We start from the raw sequence: 20,201 nt of genomic DNA, 5'->3' as shown, positions 1-20,201 counted from the left end.
TGTTAAGTGTACTGTTCAAAATCACAGCCCTTGTTGGATTTTAATTTATACATTTTTTATGAGAAACATAAACACTTTCCCCTTTATCATCTTTTAGGAAGATGTAGTATTCTAATAAAAATAAATTTGGAAAATTAGTTTTAGAATATATGAAATTGATGTTTCTGAAAAGAAATGGCTTTAAAGTTGAGTACAACCTTTTTTTTTTTCTTTAGAAATACAATCTTATTTTCCCATTTAGAACCATAACAGGATTAGTGGCACAATGAGAAACACCTTTAGTACTACCTCTTCATAGGACATTTCAGTTTTCTGATAAAGTCATATTAGTCATGACATAGTGAATATACCAAGTAATTCATAATAGTGAACTAGGCCTCTTGTATATTTAATCCATTTTTTTGAACAACCTTTGGGATTAGAGTTTTGTGTGTGTGCTACCAGATTCTGTATATAGTTGCCATTAAAAAAAAAAAAGTTGTTCTATAACCAACCACTGTCTAGATCTCACTTAAGCCTTCTTTCATTTATGACTTCACTGTGCAACTCAATGTTACTTTTAGGTCAGGAAGTACAGCAGAGTGAAGTCTTGGCATGGAGGGTAAATGCAGATTAAATATAGAAATGTTTTCCTGTTCTCTGCTGTGATGGAATAAAGAATGGAAATTGGTGTCAGTGGGGTTGGCTCCTCCTGATGGTTGTACGGGAAAAATCTATTCCAGGCCCTTCTCCTTAGCTTGTAGATGGCCATCTTCTCCCTCTGTGTTTTCACATCATCTTACCTCCATGCTTGTCTCTATGGCCAAACAAACCCTTTTAACAAGGACACCGATCATATTAGATTAGGGGCCTACCCAGCTCCAGTATGACCTCATCTTAACTAATTACATCTGCAATGACCCTATTCTCAAATAAGATCACAGTTACAATCGTGCTATAAAAGCACACAAAAATCCAAATGGAAAAAACAAATCATACATTATTCAAATAGCAATGAACAGATCACTGATGCCTTACTTTTCAACTTTATTTTAAAATTCAGTGGTATTGAGGACATGCACAATGTTGTGCAACTAACATCCATTTCCGTTTGCAAAAACCTAGTTTTTAATTAGTAAATCTAGAAAATTAGCTGCTGGAACTGAGGTTCTAGCGAGTATGATCACCGTGTCCAAACCAAATAGGAGCACACAGTCTAACAAATGCCAGCGAACTTACTGAGAAAGGAAAGAATATTTAAAATCTGTTGAAACCAACTGTCACTGTTAACATATGGGCCAAGAGGAAAAAATAACCCTCAAAACTAAAAACAACACAGAAATAGCATAAGATGTCAGTCAACGTCCTCCTACCCCGGGAAAGGCGGCTGGTGATGCCTGGAAGCAGTAAGCTAAGGTCGCTTGGCTGCGCTCTCACCAGACACTAAAGCGAAGATTCTTAACCTGGGCTCTGAGGAGCCTGGAAACGCCGCGGCGCGCAGTTTGGCGCATAAATGCAACGGGGGGTGCGGAGCTTTCACGCGAGTCTCGAAGGGAATCTTTGATAGGGAAAAGGTTTTAAAAACGATCGCGTTGCGGGGACCAGACAGTGACCACTGCGGTGACAGCGGGCTGGCCTCGGGAGGGGGGCAGGGGCGTCGCAGCGCTCAGGTGGAGAGGCTGAGGGGTGGAGGGAGAGGTGTGGGCCCGGCCCCGGGGCCGCGGCCCGGGATCGGAGCCCGGATGCAGGGGCGGGACCGGGAAGACGCCGCCCGCCCCGCCCCGCCCCGCCGCCCGCGGGCGGCCCTGTTTACCCCGGGATTTGACGCCGGGGACGAAGGGGGAGGGAGGAGTGGCCCCTCGCGGACTCCGTGGGCGGAAGGCGCCCTGCTTCGCGGGCGTGCGGTACCCCCATGGGGACGGTAATGGCTCCCTCCGCCCCTCCCCGGTCCCCGCCACCTGTCTTCCTCGGGTCCTACCCCAGCCTCAGCGACACCCGGCGGCGCCGGCCGTCGGCCGCAGCGCAGGCTCCTCAGCCTCCGTATTTGTTATTCTCCAGACGGGGCGGCGACCACCGCTCCGGGAGCCGGGGCTCTGGGCCGTGCTGGCGCGGGGGACAAACAGGACCTGGGCCGCCGTCGGGGTCGGCGGGGCGAGCCGCTTCTGCCCCCTCAGCGCCCGCAAACCGAGCGCCGTCGACCCCGGAGAGCAGCCCGCGGACTCGCGACACGGTATTTTTAAATCTGGCGGGGCTTCTCCACGGGCCAACCGCGCCCCCCGCCGCCCGCCCCAGCCAGTCAGCGCCAGGCCCGCCATTTTTCAAACCCTCTTCCGGCCGCCAATCAGGATCGAGCAGCACATTCCTCTCCTGACCGGTTCTAACGGGTCTAGGAGTTAACTACCCGGGCGACCCACCGAACCTGCTAGGCTGCGGCCGGGGGGACGAACCTGGCGACACACCGGCCATTCGGAAGCCGCCGTGGCGAGGGGGCGGGGCCTCTCTGAGTTTGAATAATCCCCAGGGCCAATAGGAGCGGCGGGGGGTGTGGCCTGTGGCCCGGCTCGTCAAGTTGCCGTGGCGCGGAGAAGTCTGCAAAACAAGAGACGGAGGATTGCGTTAGCGACATACCACTTCACGCCGGAGCCGCGGGTAGGAGCGTCGCGGTCGGACCCGGCCGCTGCGCGGTACTCTGAGGAAAAGCTACCGCCAGGCAAGAGCCGGACCCGGGCCTGGGGTGCGTGGCCGGCCGACCCCCTTGCCTCACGGCCGGCCCGGGCGCCTGCGGCTCTCGGGGCTCGCCCTGCGGGCGGAATCCGGGTGCTGGCCGGGCGGGCCGGACTGCGGAGGCGGGAAGCTCGTCCGGGCCCGTCTCTGGAGTGTTTTGGACGCGGGGCGCGAGGCGGCAGCTCGGAGCAGGGCTCGCGGCGTGGAAGCCGGGGGCTTTCCTGTGAGGAAGGGCCGGGCGGGGGTGGCGGGCCCGGGGGGTGGGGGGCGGCGGCGTTTGGGCGGGAAGGCGCCTCGCCCGCTAGCGCCCGCCGCGCTCTCCCGCCAGGTGGACGCGCCGCCGCAGCAGCATCATGGGGAAGGGCGACCCCAACAAGCCGCGGGGCAAGATGTCCTCGTACGCCTTCTTCGTGCAGACCTGCCGGGAGGAGCACAAGAAGAAACACCCCGATTCCTCGGTCAACTTCGCCGAGTTCTCCAAGAAATGTTCCGAGAGATGGAAGGTGAGAGCGAGGGTCCTCACGCGGGCAGGTGGCCGTGACATTGAACTTGTCTCCGCCGCCGACCGGCCCCAGTGTTTTATTCGGAGTCAGAGGCACAGGACTTCGGGGTGCTGGTGTATTTTAAGACGACGGAGGCAAATGTGGCCCTGAAGAGAAGCCTGCCTTTTCGGGGACGGATGTCGGTTTACAGTATTGCATTTTCACTGCTGCTTTCATGCCCACAGACCATGTCTGCCAAGGAAAAATCCAAGTTTGAAGATATGGCAAAAAGTGACAAAGCTCGCTATGACAGGGAGATGAAGAATTATGTTCCTCCCAAAGGTGACAAGAAGGGAAAGAAAAAAGATCCCAATGCGCCTAAAAGGCCTCCGTAAGTTTTTTTTTGTTTGTTTGTTTTTGTCTTCTTTTCAGTCAACTGAACTGCCCCCATGATTTTTCATTCAGGTCATTACAGCTCTGTTCCTTCCTTTCAGATCTGCCTTCTTCCTGTTTTGCTCCGAACATCGCCCAAAGATCAAGAGCGAGCACCCTGGCTTATCCATTGGCGATACTGCCAAAAAATTGGGTGAAATGTGGTCTGAGCAGTCAGCCAAAGACAAACAACCCTATGAACAGAAAGCAGCTAAGCTAAAGGAGAAGTATGAAAAGGTGTGTTGTCTGCATTTTTTGGGGGCAAGGTTGAAATCTGGTAGCCAGTTTCTAAATGAGCATGTTAGAAGTAGGTGTAAGCTGTATGTTAATAGGTATAAGCTGTAGTCAGTTTTCCCTGACTAGCAAGTGGGGAACCTTCCGTAGGTCAGTGTTAATGGTTGTCAGCTTTGCTTTGAAAAGGTCTAATGAGAGTTGTACACTTAAGGAGTATAAGCTAATTGGAACCTCCTTTCTTTGGACTGCAACCGGTGTTTGTAGCCCTGGGAGGTTGCTGCATTCAAATGTATTTGTGGTAAAATGCATCTCTTAGTTGAGAATGGAGGATTAAATGTTTCATGTAGGTGTATCTAAAATGTGAGGTCAGGGGACAGGCTATGTGCCGCTAACAGATGACGGTAGTGAAAGTACTGACAGACATCAATCTGATACACCCCCATTATTTTACATCATTAGCTTTCGAAGGCCTGGAGGGAACAAATGATCTCAAAACCAAGTTTTAGACAGTCATCGAGGTTATTGGCCAATAATCTTAGATTGTTTACAACTTAGTGGTTTTCATGGTTGAGTAATGACACCGGATGATGATTTTATTTTTTTGACAATATCTCAGGATATTGCCGCATACCGTGCCAAGGGCAAGAGTGAAGCGGGAAAGAAGGGCCCTGGGAGGCCAACAGGCTCCAAGAAGAAGAATGAACCAGAAGATGAGGAAGAGGAAGAGGAGGAAGAGGATGAAGATGAGGAGGAAGAGGATGAAGATGAGGAATGAATGGCTATCCTGTAACAATGCGTGTGCAGTGTGTGTGTGTGCTCAGGCAGTGGTTTTGCTAAGAATGTGAATTCAAGTGCAGCTCAATATTAGCTTCAGTATAAAAACTGTACAGTTGTTTGTATAGCTGATAAGATTCTTTGTAGAGAAAATACTTTTTTAAAAATGCAGGTTGTAGCTTTTTGAGGGGCTACTACATACAGCTAGAATTTAAAGCTTTTGATGAATGTTTCTGAATATTTAATGGTTTCTTTAACTTTTTGACTTGTGTATGGTAGCACAGCAAACTCATAGAAATTAGTATCAATAGTGAATTTTGGGTTTTCTAGAATGAGAGTGTTGCATTGTTTTTTTTAAAAAGTTTTTGTAATAAAATTATGTATATTATTTCATTTGTCTTTGTCGTATATGCTCAATTAGCTTTTGCTTTAAAAGTCATGGTCTGGAACCATGTCAACTTTTTTTTGTTTTTCTGCCTAATAGTTCTCAGACATGGTTGATTTAGTATAATGTTTGTTTAAAAGTCAAACATGCCCATATTATTCATATTTACAAAGTGTTCTTTAAAAACCAGCGGTGGAATTTAATGAACTTCAAAAATTTATGCAGTTTTATAAAATGAGCAAGGTTTGTTCTTGACATTTATGTTCATTTGTTAGCTAACTTGTCCCTTTTTTTTAGGTGACATTTTATTTTGAGAGAAACTTTCTTTTTTAGTATGAGGCAGAGGAGCTCATACAGTGACTCCATACCTAAAAACACATAAACTTTTAAAAACAATAGGAACAGGTTTACATTTTCTGTTGATAATGATCTAGTTTGGGGTAGAATACCAGAGTGAATTTTGAGTTAAATCTTAAAAATCACTGGTCTTAAGCCTAGAATTCTCAGTAACTAACCCAAGAAAGCTTTTGAGATGGTGGTTGTGAATTTCCATGACTGTAGTTAGGCGAGATTTTACGAGGATATTTATTTACAGGTGAAAGCAGTTACTAGGAAATGCTCATTTGAGGAAGCAGTTGCTTGCATTGGAATTTAGATAACTATTGTAAATAGTTATCAAGTTATTAGTGAAAGTTAGCCATCTGTTGTCTAAGAGATTATAGAAGAAACCTATTTGTCGATAGTTTCATAGTTAAACCTGACAATCTTGGTTACCTATCAATTATTAAAAATAGGAGCCAAAATTCTTATTACCCAACCATGGGAGCCTTGGTTGTCCATCTTATGCCATATTTGGAATTATTTCTGACACAGGAAATACTAACCAAACTTGTTAAATGGAAGGTAAGGTATTAGCATAATTCCCAGAGCAGATGGACTGAAGTAGAATCTTCAGCCCTCTTAGAGATTGCCCTCCATTAATATCACAGTTGTTGTTTTGGGGCTTTTCCTGATCATAAAATGAAAACTAGTTTTATGTATTTAAAAAGTATTTCCTGGTGTTAGGTGACTTAATGCTAAAAAATTGGGGGTAAGGTGTTTTAGAGACACGCCTAGGTCTGGATCCCAGTTCCCCAGCTGTACCAAATGCTAGCTGTATGGACTTTACCTCTGGGCTTATTTCTCCTTATCTGTGTAGGGTGTCAGTACCTACTTCGCAGTGTTTTAATGATTAAATGAGAATGTTAAGTATTTACAACAGTACTTAATGCATAGAAAAGATACTAAATAGGAGTTTTTAAAATTGAAATAGAGTCTGTTTCTTAAGGATTTCTATATCTGTAAATTAGACCCATGAAGCAGACCTATCTGGTTCCTTGTCACCTTTCTTTTTGGGAGTTTTTGTGTTTGCTTTCATTCTGTTCTTTAAATGAAATATAGTTTAAATGTCTAAGAGTGACTCATTCTTTTAAAATCAAGAGTTGTTCCATAATCTCAGCATTTGAGATGAGTCCTCATATTTGATATTTTCTCTAAGTGTGGATCAAAATTTAAAATACCCTTGTTTTCAGGACTAAATGACTTCAAGGAGTGGTTATGTTGGAAAGCTCTGAAATGGGGGTAAGAATCAGGTTCTATCCCAGTCCAGCCAGTACTTGGGGATGTGTTTATGAAAACCGCCTGCCCCCCCTTTTCTTTTTAAAAATAAGTCATATCTTGATGGTAAAAAATGTAAAAGGGCTATATAGTGGGTAGTTTACAACCTTGATTTCCAACCACCAGGTTCTCCCAGGGGGCAACTCCAGTAATGTAATAATTGACCCTTCAAGAGAGACTGAAGCACAACAGTCATATGTGCATATATATCAATGTTGCACAAAAGGAAGCTTATTATATATGTTGTTCTGCCCCTTAATTCTCATCATTTTAGATTCTTAGCACAACAGAGCTGCCACATTTCACTTCGATAGCCATCTGCATAGTAGCCCATTGAATAGATCACAATGTAACCAGTTCCTTAAAGATACTTATGGTTGTGGTTTTTTTTGCTTTAAGAACAACATTGCCATGAATATCCTTGTATGATTTCAAAAAGTTCAAAAGTTTGTGCATTTAAAGTTGTGCTAATTATAATAGCTAAAACCTGTACTTGGTATATGGCAGAAACTGCTCGCTCCCAGAAGTTTTACTAATGTGTACTGCACAGCAATGAATGTCTATTTCCTCATCTCAGCAACATTATCATTCTCAAACTTCATAATCTTTGCTATTCTGATATATAAAAAATGGTTCCTCCTATTATGAATTCAGCATATTTTTATGTTAAAGAGCCATTAGTGTTTCCCGTGGTCTTCTGTCTCATTGGTCTTATTAGTAATTTGTGGGAAATAAGGAAAATGACCCTTTGTGACCTGCATTGTAAATATTTTTTTCTATGTTGTCTTTTGACTTTATGATGCTTGTCTTCATGCAAAGATTTGTTTTTATGTAGGCAAATTTATTCCCTAGTGGCCTTGGGAGGCCTTTCCCACTCAAAGATTATAAAAATTGTCTTTGCTTTCTTACTTTTTATTACTTAAATCTTTGATCCTTCTGTAATTTATTTTGGTGCAAGAACTGAAGTAGGGTCTCAAATTTCTTTCCAGATGGTAGCCACTACTTTTGGTCTTTTAATCTATAAAAGCTGTGTTAGAAGATCCTGCGGTCCCTTATGTAACTTGCAAACTTGCTCAGTATGGGACAGTATGCCTTTTTGTGTTTTGCTCTTTAACAGCATCATTTACTGTAAGTACTAAACCATAAGTTTGTCTTAGCCAAACATAGCCTTATCTTAAAGCTGACTTTCTATTACTACGTATGCCACTAAAAATGTTTACAAAGCAGTAATGATTTTATTTCTTGGGGAATAGCAAGAAGAAAGCTAAAGGGCCTGTTTTGCCGATGCATAAGATCCAGTCCTTTTAAAAATAAAACATCTCTCTCTAGAAATAAGCCATTTTTGTACACTTCGTGCCAGAAAGAGTAACTATTGTATAAACATTTGTAAACATAAATGCCCAGGATGAAGGGGACAGCCATTGTTTAGCTCAGTCCTGTTGCTGGATGGAAATGTGGGTCTAGGATTCCCAAATCTCCCCAATTTTCAAGTGGAACCAGAATTCTAGATATTTAAAAAATGTGAAATCTGAATTGTAAATATTGGCAATGAATTCAAATGTCAGGCTCAAAGAAAACATGTCTGTAGGTAAGATTCTGTCAAGGGTCACCAGTTTGCCACTTCTATAAATTAGTGTAGGTAAATGTAGGATTATTAATAACATTTACTTGAGTTACGGCTGTTGGTAAAAGTGTAAGTACAGGCCTCCCCGCTAAGCATTATTTTCCTAGTTGTCTAGAAGCGCTTCTCGCCCTGACTGGAAACTCATCTAACTTCTTAACCTGTTGTAAAGGTAAATATAGACATTGTCTCTGAGGTCTTAATGGAATATTGGGCTCCTGAACCTTTGTTCTTCAGGACTTAGCGCAGACCTCTCTTAGCCTCATCCTGGGAGTTAACATGTCTATAGAATAGTGGCTCAGGAGCACGATTAGTGTCATATTAAAAGGAAAAAAAACAAAACTTTTAAGCAGTATGTAGTATCAAATTTCAGAACTGGTCCAGTCTCCTTTCTTCAGGAAGACATAGCAATCAACGAGGACAGTGCCCTAGGGCAGTAGGTAAAGAGAAAGCAAAATTGTAATTCATAGATTCATGTGTTATTCTTTGATTCTCTACATTTTTGCAATAAAGGTGAGATGGCTTATACAAAGAACAAACTATATAAAATACATACAAAAGGAAAAACGAAGTTATGAAAGAAATTAAGAGTGAGCTGATGAGTTTACACTGGGAATCAGATCAGTATGAATAGGGCTGTTTCTTATCAGTTTGGTAACGTCAGACCTCATGTGTAACCTTTCAGTTTCCTCAGGTGTTAAAATCAGAATTTTTTTTTTGAGCATTAAATGAGACAATACATCTAAGACATCCTAGTGGCAAGAAATAGTAAATAATAAATATTAGCTAAAAGTATGCATAACAATATGTATGTGTTAATAATATACTTGCTATGATAAAAGTACCACATTCACTTCTGAGATTCTTAACAGTTTAGGTGGAGAGGAAAACTAGTTATGTGGAAAGTACAATAGACATTCCTCCCACAGGGCTCTGGGGATACTGAGTACTGGAGTTATGTCCTTGACTCCAATACTAAATTTGGGAATTTGGACAAGTTATTTAACCTTTTTTTAATTGAAGTATAGTTGATTTACAGTATTGTGTTAATTTCAGGTGTATAGCATAGTGATTCAGTTTTTTTGCAGATCATACTCTATTATAGGTTATTACAAGAAATTGGGTATAATTTGTGCTATACAGTAAATCCTTGTTGCTTATCTATTTTTACATCTAGTAGTTTGTTAATCCCATACCCCTAATTTGTCTCCTCTCCCCTCTTCCCTTTCTTGTCTGGTAACTATAAGTTAACCTTTTATTCAATCACATTTTATCCACGTATATTTGATCACATATAAATGTGTGACTTACTGTATGTTTTAGTTGCTTTTGGTTTTACAAAACGTATTTGTTGAATGAAGTCTTCTGGGAATTGCCCTTTTCACTCAACACTACCCTACTGGCTTGTTTTTAACTGGTTCATTCACGTTCACTGCCTTGTAACATTCCGTCATGTGATTATACCACAAATGATCCACTCTCATGTTGATGGGTCATTAGGTTGTTCCTGGAGCTTTTGCTGTTATAAATGGTAGTGCTATAAAAATTGCTGTACACGTCTCCTGGTGTTCAAGTGCAGCCCCCTCCAGTGACCTGCCCTGTCAATTCCAGCTGTCTCTGCAGCCTCTTCAGCTCGGCTGAATCACCAGGGTTGGAGCTCCTTTCCTGTACCGTGGTGGGAAAAGTTCTCCAGGCAGGCAGACATGCTGAACCGGGGTTCACCCTGTGTGCTTCCTTTCTCTCAAGTTATCACAGTCTGCTTTGCCTGTCACCCAATTCCTAAAAACAGCTGCTGCATATATTTTGTCCTGTTTTATAGCTGTTTAGGACAGCAGCATTCTGTTTAGGACAGTAACAATTACTATGCTATGGCCAGATGAGGAAGTCTATTCATCTCTATTTTCTACTGAAAGTTTTAGTTTTGTTTTGGGCATTTAATCATTAAGACAGCTGGAGTTTATTTGCTCATATCAAAAGCCCAAGAGAAATTTCATTTAAACATAATTTAAAGAATGTTCTTAGACATTCTTCCAGATGCACTTAGTTCTATCCAAGGGTTAAATTATAAATTCGACCACTGAAAACTACGTTCTACACATTGAATGGTGTGAGGTAGAGATAACAACTTATTCTCTTATGGATAACCATTTCACCCCCAGTGTATAAGCTTAACTTATGAGCTTAAATTCTTCACTTGCAAAGTGGAGGTAATGATATCTCACATATGAAACAGGTACACACACACATAGCCTTTATAGAGGGTCTGCAGTGTAGCTGTCTTAGTTCTGATTAAAGACCGACTTTAAGACTTTGAAACCAGGTAACAATAGCTACCATTTATATTACCCTGATTATATGCAGGAAACTATTCTAAGCACTGCATGTATGTTAACCCATACAAGCCTAATAAAAATCCTATAAAACAGGACTATTATTTCCCCCCCTTTTACAAATGGGGAAACTGAGGCATAGAGAAGCATCAATAACTTGCCAGGGTCACACAGGTAATTTGTAATGGAACAGGGATTCGAATGCAGACAAGTGCACCATACTGTACTATTCAGATGAGCAGATTGTAATATCATTCTGTTATGAAAATTAAGGCACCCTTATGCCACCTCTGCTCAGACGTGGGCCCAAGGCCTGACCCACTTACAAAACCAAAACCCACCTACCACAGTTATGGGCATTTCAAACTTTTTTTTTTTTTTAATAAGCTTTTTTTGGGGGGGTGGCTTCCCTGGTGGCACAGTGGTTGAGAATCTGCCTGCTAATGCAGGGGACACGGGTTCGTGCCCTGGTCTGGGAGGATCCCACATGCCGTGGAGCAACTAGGCCCGTGAGCCACAACTACTGAGCCTGTGCGTCTGGAGCCTGTGCTCCGCAAGAGAGGCCGCGATAGTGAGTGGCCCCCGCTTGCCACAACTAGAGAAAGCCCTCGCACAGAAACGAAGACCCAACACAGCCAAAAGTAAAATAAATTTTTTTTAAAAAAAGTTTTTTTTTTTGGGCCGCACCGCACAGCATGTGGGATCTTAGTTCCCCAACGAGGGATCGAACCCACACCCCCTGCATTGGAAGCGCAGAGCCTTAACCACTGGACCGCTGGGGAAGTCCTCAAAATCTTAAAAAGGAGATTGGCAAAGGAATTATCGAATTTAGTTTAGAAACAGCCCTTCTGTTAATCTCTACTCCCAGGGACAGTGGTCCCCCCCAAATCATTCTGACTTTTGTCCATTTTTTGGCAACAGATTCTAATGAATAATATGCATTCTCATAGTGCTCGGTACTTCTAAAAGTGCTTTCTCATGGATTAATATTCATATACCCAATTACTGGCCTATTAGCCCTCTGGCTCAGGTCAGGTACTTGTCATGTTCTCCACTGAATTTTAAGTGGCTTTTTTCCCCCAATTACAGTCTGTCCAGAAATGATGAAACATATTCCCAGATCCCTGTGAAAGGCTATCTCTTAGGAGATAAATGAGCCCCCATTCACTTCAGTCTGGTGTTCTGTCACTTTTCCACGTTTCTCAGGCACAGCAGCTGAGAAATGAAGCCATGACAACAGCCGAGCTTCCCAGACCAACATGGCCCCTCTCTGGAAAGCTGGCAGCCATAGTACCTTCTCCTGAGATGTCGTGGGTTTTGCTATAAGGTCCTACAGCCCGGTTCTCACTTCATGTTGGTAGGCTTCCCTTCTTTCTACTCACTTGATCTATCAGGTTGTAAAGAATTTTGACTTAAATTTTTGCTTTCAAAGGGCAATGATATAGTAGAATACACTGCCAAGGAAAATATACGTTGCTGGGTTGTTTTTCGTAATTGGTAAGTGATTTTTTGTCTGTTTTTTTGTTTTTGCGGTACGCAGGCCTCTCACTGTTGTGGCCTCTCCCGTTGCGGAGCACAGGCTCCGGACGCGCAGGCTCAGCGGCCATGGCTCACGGGCCCAGCCGCTCCGTGGCATGTGGGATCCTCCCGGACCGGGTCACGAACCCGCGTCCCCTGCATCGGCAGGTGGACTCTCAACCACTGCGCCACCAGGGAAGCCCTGGTAAGTGATTTTTAAAAATTTTCTATACATAGGCAACCAGGGTCAAAAATAAGCCTTTATATTTCCTTCTTAGATAGGTAAGCTCTGAGTACTCTAAACACACTCTAAGCAGAATTCTAACCAACACTCAAGCACATACTCAACATATAACTGTGGTCTATGATATTTTAACTATTATATTAGTGTATCTTGTAAACAATAAAATCAAGTAATTATTTCAAACATGTGGTGTTTAGATACAGAAATGATTGCAAGTACTAAAAAACCCATGGATTAAAATACAGTATTTTATTTTTTTCTCACCTAAAAAACAAGCAACCCAGAATTAAGATATACATAAACTTCTCAAATGTATCCCTAATAAAATTTTGAATATTTATACAATTTCTACAGAAACATACAGTGTATCAAAATCTGCATAAATCAAATTTATAAAATGTGTAGAAATGCATAGTGATATTATCAACTTACAAAGCAAGGATACGGGAATTATTTCCAAAGCAGCCTACAGTAGAAAAGTCATTATGGCAGCAGCTTCTGATGTGTTTTCGTGTTTGGTAAGGTTTCTGATTTCAATATATAGAATCATTTTTTATAGAGTATCTTAACGAATTGCACAAAATACCCATTTAAAATTTACATGCACAGTTTATGTGCCACCTTTCTTAGGCCTATGCATAGTTAACAAGGTTATAATCTACTCAACAAAGAAAATGGAGCCTTTTTGCAAACACGCAAGTAATTAAAGTACCAATTCTCTTAGTTTCTTATTTATAGTTGATTTATTTTGCAGTTATATAATCATATAAATGTATTCCTTTTTAAACATCCCTAGAGATGAATGAAAGTTCAAATGGTTGATCAGAGATCAGTAGCAAAATACAAATTGGCAATTCAAAAATTATAAATAAAACTCTGTTTAGGATGTTGAACTTTGACTCTACGAATTTAAGAGCTAGGCTTGGAAGAAACAAATCTGTAGGCTTTTCTTTTAAACAAATGTAGGGTTTTTTCCCTTTTCTTTTTTAGGCTTTAATTAAATATATTTCCCTCTGGTAGTAGTTTGTGAATTCCTTTCATTGATATGATTACAGGATCAAAAATCTTAGTTTACTTGCCATTCCCTACCTCATCACTTTTAAAAAAATTTGTTTTGCATTCGACATAGCATTTTAACCTTGTAGGTAATAAAAGATTATTTAGCAATTAAAATCAATTGACCACTTGCAGTATTTGGTTTTCTTCTAGTAGGTACTATCTTAATAAATGTGTAAATTCAAACAAGTCTTCTTTTCACTGGAAAAATACTAATAGAAATATGCTTTCAAAAAAATTAAGAAACACTAGGGAACTAACATAATCTAACAGAATTCATATTTGTTAATGAACTATAGTTTTAAATAGCTTTTTTAAAATTTAAAAACTGTGCAGGGAATTTCATGAAGATATAAATGAAACGTCTACTCACCCTTGGCTTCATAAATTGCACAGCTTACGTTGTAACACACAGTAGTCTTGTAAGGCTTAATCCAACAAGGGTTTGGAAATTCTCACCTCGGTCAGAACAAACCTTTGATGTGTTTACAGTGGTGTTTTGTTGTTTTTGTTACCCCCTCTTCAAGGTTTCAAAACTGAGAGTTATCTATAGTTTTCTATGGTGACAGGGAATGGGGAAAAGTCAATCCCCAATGTCAGGGGACATTTTTCTCTAGTTAGCAGACCCCCTGCTGCCTTAGGAGTTGGTACTGATAGAGGACACTGGGAATGCCAGCAAATAGGGGAGTTAATGCCGTACAATCTTCAAACCCTACGGAATAGCTCTGGATGTTCCATCTTGTCATTTCTTTTTTCAAGCAATACAACGTTCAATTTCAGAGCAAATGGTAGCACATTAATTCAGTTCTGAGTGGTAAAAGTACTCCTCAGACAGGTGACAATTCCATCATTAATATCCTACAAATTGCATCAAAAGCTCTTGAAATATACCAAGAAATGAAAAGAGGCACTAAATGTGTTGAAATTCACCTTTCAAAAAAGCAGCATGACTGTGAAGGAAGGCCACCTTGGCTAATAACCTGTGGCAGTGCTTCAAAAAGATGTAAAATTAAATAAAGATACAACAGGTTGATAATCACCAAGTTACATATGACGATCTGGTTACTCCAACCTTTTTTCAAGTGTGTTAAAACAAAAACAAAAAACAACAATCAAACTGCCTTTCAGACCCCTGAGTGTAATCCCAAAGAAGACAACAATGCTTTTTACTCTGTTCTAAATAAAACAGAGCTAAATGCACAGATTACCAACATCATCTTAAAACAAAACAAAAAAAAGATGTAAACATCTACAAAGTTTAAGGTAAAAGCAGTTTTGTAAACAGTAACTGCAGATGATAATGTTATCGTAAAATCACAGTTTATCAATGTCCTCAGACTCCTCAAGAGCCTCTGGGTTTGGAGCTGTAGTTGCAGCAGGTTTCAGGAGGTTTTCAGTCCTGTATAAATTTACGTGTCAGTAGGTAGGTTACTGGTTTCTTTCATTCCTTCTAAACACTATGGATGTTATTTATTTCCCACTTTTGAGTCATTTTGCTGGAGTCGCAGTCGGAGATGAACACTTGATGGAGGACCTCCGAGCGATCCAAGCACTTTCTGGAAGGAATGTGAGTCAGTCTGTGCAGGTTCTGGAAGACACAGGGAAACACAGTGTTACATTTGCACTGTGTGATATCACTGACATTAGACAAAGTCACAGCCTGGCTTTCGTAAGAAGACTATTCAAGCGAATTGGGCAGGCATGAACCAGGCACACCCCAGAGTCTGTGTTTCTCTTGATCGTCAGTCTTCCACATCCTGTTATTGTTCAGTCATGATGTACTGCTGGTACCTCCAATTCAATACATACAAACTTAAATTCATCATCTTCCCCTCCAAACCTGCTCCTCTAGCTCCTATCCTACTAATGACGATACCAGCTTTCCCGTGCTCAGGACAGCACAGCTCAGGCTGCATTTCCCTCCTTCTTTCCTCCAAGTCGCTGGCTGAGGACGGACATCTGCAGTGGCTTGGGCGTGCATCCTTTCCCCTCCCCACCGCCCTTGCCTTGGTCGAGCCCTGGTCACCTGCTAGAGGTTCCTTCAGTACAGCTCAGGGCTGTTCAGAGTGTGGTCGTCAGACTAGCTAAGATTGGGTCTGTAAGGTCGAAACGATTTCATAATAATACACAGAGCCCCATCTGCCTTCTTCATCGTATGGACATTTATACTGATGGCGCAAAAGCCATGCTGGGTGAACGTGCTGGGGCCGTAGCATCAATCACACAGTCATGTTCTCCATGGACGAACACTCACAATTAAAAAAGAAAAAAAAGCCAGTTTCACTTGAGAACGCCCTTGACAAAGCAGTAAAAACGTATTAGTTTTTTTTTTTTTAATGATAATAACGTTTAACATTTATTGAGCACTTGCTCTATGCCGGGTAGACGCATACCAGATGCTCGAGGTGTATTAATTCATTTAATCCTCATAATGAATGGCCCTGGGATGTAGATCATCTCCTATTTTTAATTTTTTAATTAATTTTTAAAATATTTATTATTTTTTTAATTGGGGTATAGTTGCGCTTCACAGTGTTGTGCTAGCTCCTACTGCACAGAGAAGTGAATCAGACATATGTATACACATATCCCCTCCCTTCTGGATTTCCCTCCCATCCATCCAGGTCACCACAGAGCACCGAGTAGAGTTCCCTGCGCTATACGGCAGGCTCTCACTAGATATCTCCTCCATACTCAGCGGTGTATATATGTCAATCCTAATCTCCCAGTTCACCCCCCTCCCTTTCCCCCCTGGTGTCCACGTATTAGTTTTATTAAATCTTGACCCTATGAGATAGTATAGGAAGAGTGGACAGCACATGAGCAGTTGTCGGGACCCGAGGGTTGAACGAGCTCCTTCTCTCGTGGGATGTCATTCTGACTTGAAAGGACAACCTGCAGGCAGATTACAATTATGCAAACTTGGGACTGGGTAACCATTTTCCAGAAAATAAAGTGAGCCCATCACTTCAAGGAAAAAATGTAATGCTGACAGTGTCTGTTGCCATTGATAGAATTTGAGTTTTCAAGCAAAAATTCGAGTTGTAGGAAACTTGTATCCATTACCATGAACTTGACAGCTGCACAAGACTTAAAGACTTTTCTGATGAAATCGGTGGTTATATTTGTGATTTATTTGGCATTGTATGATGAAATGTGCCATCGTTTGGAAGATTTACATGACCTAGTGAGCCACTGTTTTCCGAATGAGCAGCGAATGTGTGATGTTACAAAAGATCCACTCCAGTGTGAGACAGACCAGTGGGTTTAACGCAACAAAGAACAAAATGTTCACTGATAGGAGTTCAGATTCTACACTGCAAAGCTTTTAAGAAACTACCACTTACACACTTGTGTAGCACTGAAGAACAGCCTCAATTATCTGAAAAGGCTATTAAATTACCCCTCGTTTTCCAACTGCACGTCTATGTGAGGCCGGATTTTCCTCAAATACGCAACTAAAACAACATATCGCATCAAACTAAACGCAGAAGCAGAGTAAGAATCTATTAAACCAGACATTAAAGGCATTTGTGAAACTATAAAACAATGCCACTCTTCTCACTTTTGTGGGGATTATAAAAGTGTTATTTATATTAACGTGTAATATGGTTATGATTGTTACATTTACGTGAATACATACATAAATACAACAATTCTCAGGTTTAATTCCCAACTTAGGAAATACCGTTAGCTGTAACCTCTATAACAAATCTGTCTGGGGAGCGTGTCAGTGGTTTGTAAGGATGTAAAGGGGGTCCAGAGACGGGGCAGAGTGGGAACCACTGACCGAGCTAGCCTCCTGTTCACCAGTCCATACTTGACAATATTTCCAGAATTATTTTCCTAAAAGTATCCACTGTTTCCTATCACTGTGATCCTTAACTAATGTCAGTCACTCCCTAAAGCCCACAAAACAAAGTTCCACGCTCTTTCCCATGGAGAACAACTTAGGGAACCAGAGCAAACGCAGTTCCTAGAATTCTCTACACTTTGATGCCACGCCTCTGCTCACCCGTTTTCTCATTTATTCTCCATGAAAAGCCTTTTTATACCTCAAGACCTGGTGCAGTGATACTCCCTACATGAAACTCATCAGAAATAACTCCTCCTATTAATCTCTTTTGCTGTCCTATGGCATTTTGCTTATTTTTACTTCTGCATTTTTTTCCTTCTCTGCCATTATAGTATGATGGGCTTTAGATATTTTTTGAAGGGCCCCAGTGAATATTTAGTAATGTCTGATGCACAAACGGATATTCAGTGCTTTGCCCTTTAAAATATCTAAAATATGTACATTCCATTCTTATCCACTGCTTCTTGTGTCGTTTTGCATCTGCTAACCTTCTTTTACTAGTTTACTAATATTGTCCTTACTCACCCCTAGCCTTCATTGCTATTATTCATCTTTCTTTGTGTAAATAAATGTTCTCTTCTCTGGGGTTTATGTTAATCTTCTCCCTCCTAACTTGTTATAAGAAAGATATCAGCAACTGACACATACTTACCACTTCATAGTAATTATGCACAATGATAACTGGGAATATTCAGCTGGGTCATATCACTATGTGGCAAACAAGCGTTTGCTGACAGGAAGGACGTGACAACGAATACAAGATGCGTAAAGAAAGTTCAGGGCTGCCAGTTTCTTCAGTTTGGGGCAGCCTCCCCAACTTTTTGTTTCATAATAAATTGATTCATTTTAGCCAAGTCTAGACTTTGAAAATTATTCAGAAAACCATTATTATGTTGGAATCCTCAACCTGGCACAGAACTCTGAATATTCACAGCTGAAACAGAAAAACTGCTCCCACAGACTCAAGTGAAAATCTAAACATGGGGCTTGCGCAGTGGTTGAGAGTCCACCTGCTGATGCAGGGGACACAGGTTCGTGCCCCGGTCCGGGAAGATCCTACATGCCGCGGAGCGGCTGGGCCCATGAGCCATGGCCGCTGAGCCTGCACTTCCGGAGCCTGTGCTCCGCAACGGGAGAGGCCGCAGCAGTGAGAGGCCCGCATACCGCAAAAAACACACACACAAAAAAAACTAAACATGACCTTTAAAACAAGCAACAGGCAACACATATCCTGTTGCATTTAGCAAGCAGCCATGATGAGAAGCTTTGAAGGCCTTGAGTCCAACATGTTATTTGTTCGTCTCTATCCCCACCTGCTGGACAACAGGCAGCAATATTTTAAAAGTTAATAAAATAAAGTGCAAAAATAAATGCAACGTTTTCTATGTGTCATACATAGGTATACTTACACATTATATAGGTAATTTTAATGAATGACTCTTTTGGATTAAAAAGATCGACTTTGATATTAGAACAATGGTGATGACTGCCTCAGGGAACACTGGTTTTCCTGTGTTGATAAGTTAGCAGTGGGTCTGCATGGACTCCAGGTGGCCTCCTTCCATGACAATACTACACCAGAGGATAAAAGCGATGCTTCAGTATGGAACAATGAGTCACTAGTGCTCAGGAAAACAAATGAGTGAGTGAGACGGACATGCAAGTCAGTGTGAATGCAGGTTTTAAGGTTTATATGTCTAAATTCCACACAGTAGGTGTTATTAAAATGAAATTGCATGTATTTCAGAACTGAAACCCAGAATACCTTGAAGTACTGCCATTCCTTAAATTCATTCAGATTACAGTGTGTAATCATAATTTTGGATCCATCAGGACCCTTCGTCAAACACTGGTCATACTGCATGAGTTGATTCGCTTCGTTGATTCGGAAAAGCTATTAAAGAAAAAGAAAGAGAGAAAGAAACTTAACTCCTATAATTAAACTCAATGACTATGCTATTTCTCTACCATGTTTCTGTGTGTTCAGAACTGTAAGTCCAAACACAGGAATTATTCATTTTGATGGTAGTAAAGACCCCTTCTAACTCTTAAAGGATTACGTTCTCTAGCCTCTTAGATACAGAATGGGTCACTAACATAGGAATTTCGTACCAACGATGTAAGAAAATGAAAATGTGGAAACAGACCTGATAATGTTTCACAGTGTAAATCAGAGACAAGAAAAATACTCACATAAGGTAGTAAGAGAATATACTAGTGAAATATACATGATTGGCAATAGCATCCCAGCCTACTGGGGGGAAGATGTGGACTGTTAGGGAGCTAGGCTTACATAGTTACACACTCATGCAAGAATATATTCTAATCTCCTACATAGGACATAAATTCTAGATTCTGGTTGTTTACATGAAAACCAGTACTGCTCTTATCCCCTCATTTAAGTAAACGTTTTAGCACTGTCAGTTTTTCACAGAATGTTTTACTTTACCAAACAATCACAATCACCAAATGGAAAACCAGGCTAAACCCTGGCTCAGTCAGCTCAGCTGCTTCCAGTGCAGACGGAATTAATCGCAAAGCCCGGCTGTTTACCTGATTCCCGCCCATCCTGTGGCAGGGGCCCAGCTCAACAAAGCCTCCGTTTGTCTTCCCCATGCTGTCAATGCAGTACACAGTTTCAAAGCCTCTGATCTAAAAAAAATGAACAAAGAACCACAGGGAAGGCGACAGTTTAGACTCTAATAAGCTCTCACGTGGCTTCAGAGAGCTTCGAGTTAACCGGGTCCCTACTGTCCTGTCAGGCCTTGAGGAGCTCGGAGCTACAGTCATCTCTGAAATCACTTAAGTCTTGAAGTCAACACGAATGAGCTCATTCCAACTGAGGGTCTTGGCCTCCAGATTTTGATAAAATACCACAGAAGAAAAAAATACAAAGATACCATTAGTACC

At 41.5% G+C, this 20,201-nt stretch overlaps 2 protein-coding genes across 7 annotated transcripts in view; one reads left to right on the top strand and one right to left on the bottom strand.

The window, feature by feature from the left end:
- Positions 1 to 2,533: 2,533 nt before the first annotated feature.
- On the top strand, positions 2,534 to 5,007 carry HMGB2 (high mobility group box 2). Of its 3 annotated transcripts, none has more exons than XM_079926759.1 (5): positions 2,534 to 2,689; positions 3,032 to 3,206; positions 3,431 to 3,576; positions 3,680 to 3,854; positions 4,468 to 5,007. In XM_079926759.1, the coding sequence occupies exons 2-5, from the start codon at positions 3,057 to 3,059 to the stop codon at positions 4,624 to 4,626; spliced, it is 630 nt and encodes a 209-aa protein (XP_079782885.1). In that variant the 5' UTR covers positions 2,534 to 2,689; positions 3,032 to 3,056; the 3' UTR covers positions 4,627 to 5,007. The 3 variants fall into 3 exon arrangements, with proteins under 3 accessions (XP_079782885.1, XP_079782886.1, XP_079782887.1); XM_079926760.1 differs by having other exon boundaries at positions 2,550 to 2,713; XM_079926761.1 differs by lacking the exon at positions 2,534 to 2,689 and adding an exon at positions 2,733 to 2,926.
- A 9,129-nt stretch (positions 5,008 to 14,136) lies between these two features.
- The window catches only part of GALNT7 (polypeptide N-acetylgalactosaminyltransferase 7), a 116,065-nt gene continuing 110,000 nt past the window's right edge, over positions 14,137 to 20,201 (bottom strand). For 3 of the 4 annotated variants that reach the window (XM_079926105.1, XM_079926103.1, XM_079926102.1), the window contains 3 exons: positions 19,845 to 19,943; positions 19,057 to 19,185; positions 14,137 to 15,023 (listed from right to left, as the gene is read on the bottom strand). In XM_079926105.1, coding sequence (XP_079782231.1) covers positions 14,886 to 15,023; positions 19,057 to 19,185; positions 19,845 to 19,943 — 366 coding nt within the window. In that variant the 3' untranslated portion in view covers positions 14,137 to 14,885. Of the gene's footprint in view, positions 15,024 to 18,706; positions 18,864 to 19,056; positions 19,186 to 19,844; positions 19,944 to 20,201 lie in introns of those variants that run through there. The other variant, XM_079926104.1, reaches the window with a different exon arrangement.

The sequence above is a fragment of the Stenella coeruleoalba genome, assembly GCF_951394435.1.
Source record: "Stenella coeruleoalba genome assembly, chromosome: 7".
Lineage (NCBI taxonomy): Eukaryota > Metazoa > Chordata > Mammalia > Artiodactyla > Delphinidae > Stenella > Stenella coeruleoalba.
Note: the sequence above shows the minus strand (reverse complement) of the source record. Positions and strands in the feature narration are given on the sequence as shown.

What these genes read in the sequence shown, in the direction of transcription:
- HMGB2 (XM_079926759.1), top strand. Translation starts at nt 3,057, where the DNA reads ATGGGGAAGGGCGACCCCAACAAGCCGCGGGGCAAGATGTCCTCGTAC. An exon ending in AATGTTCCGAGAGATGGAAG is followed by an intron (nt 3,207 to 3,430) that starts GTGAGAGCGAGG and finishes TCATGCCCACAG; the next exon opens with ACCATGTCTGCCAAGGAAAA. An exon ending in AATGCGCCTAAAAGGCCTCC is followed by an intron (nt 3,577 to 3,679) that starts GTAAGTTTTTTT and finishes CCTTCCTTTCAG; the next exon opens with ATCTGCCTTCTTCCTGTTTT.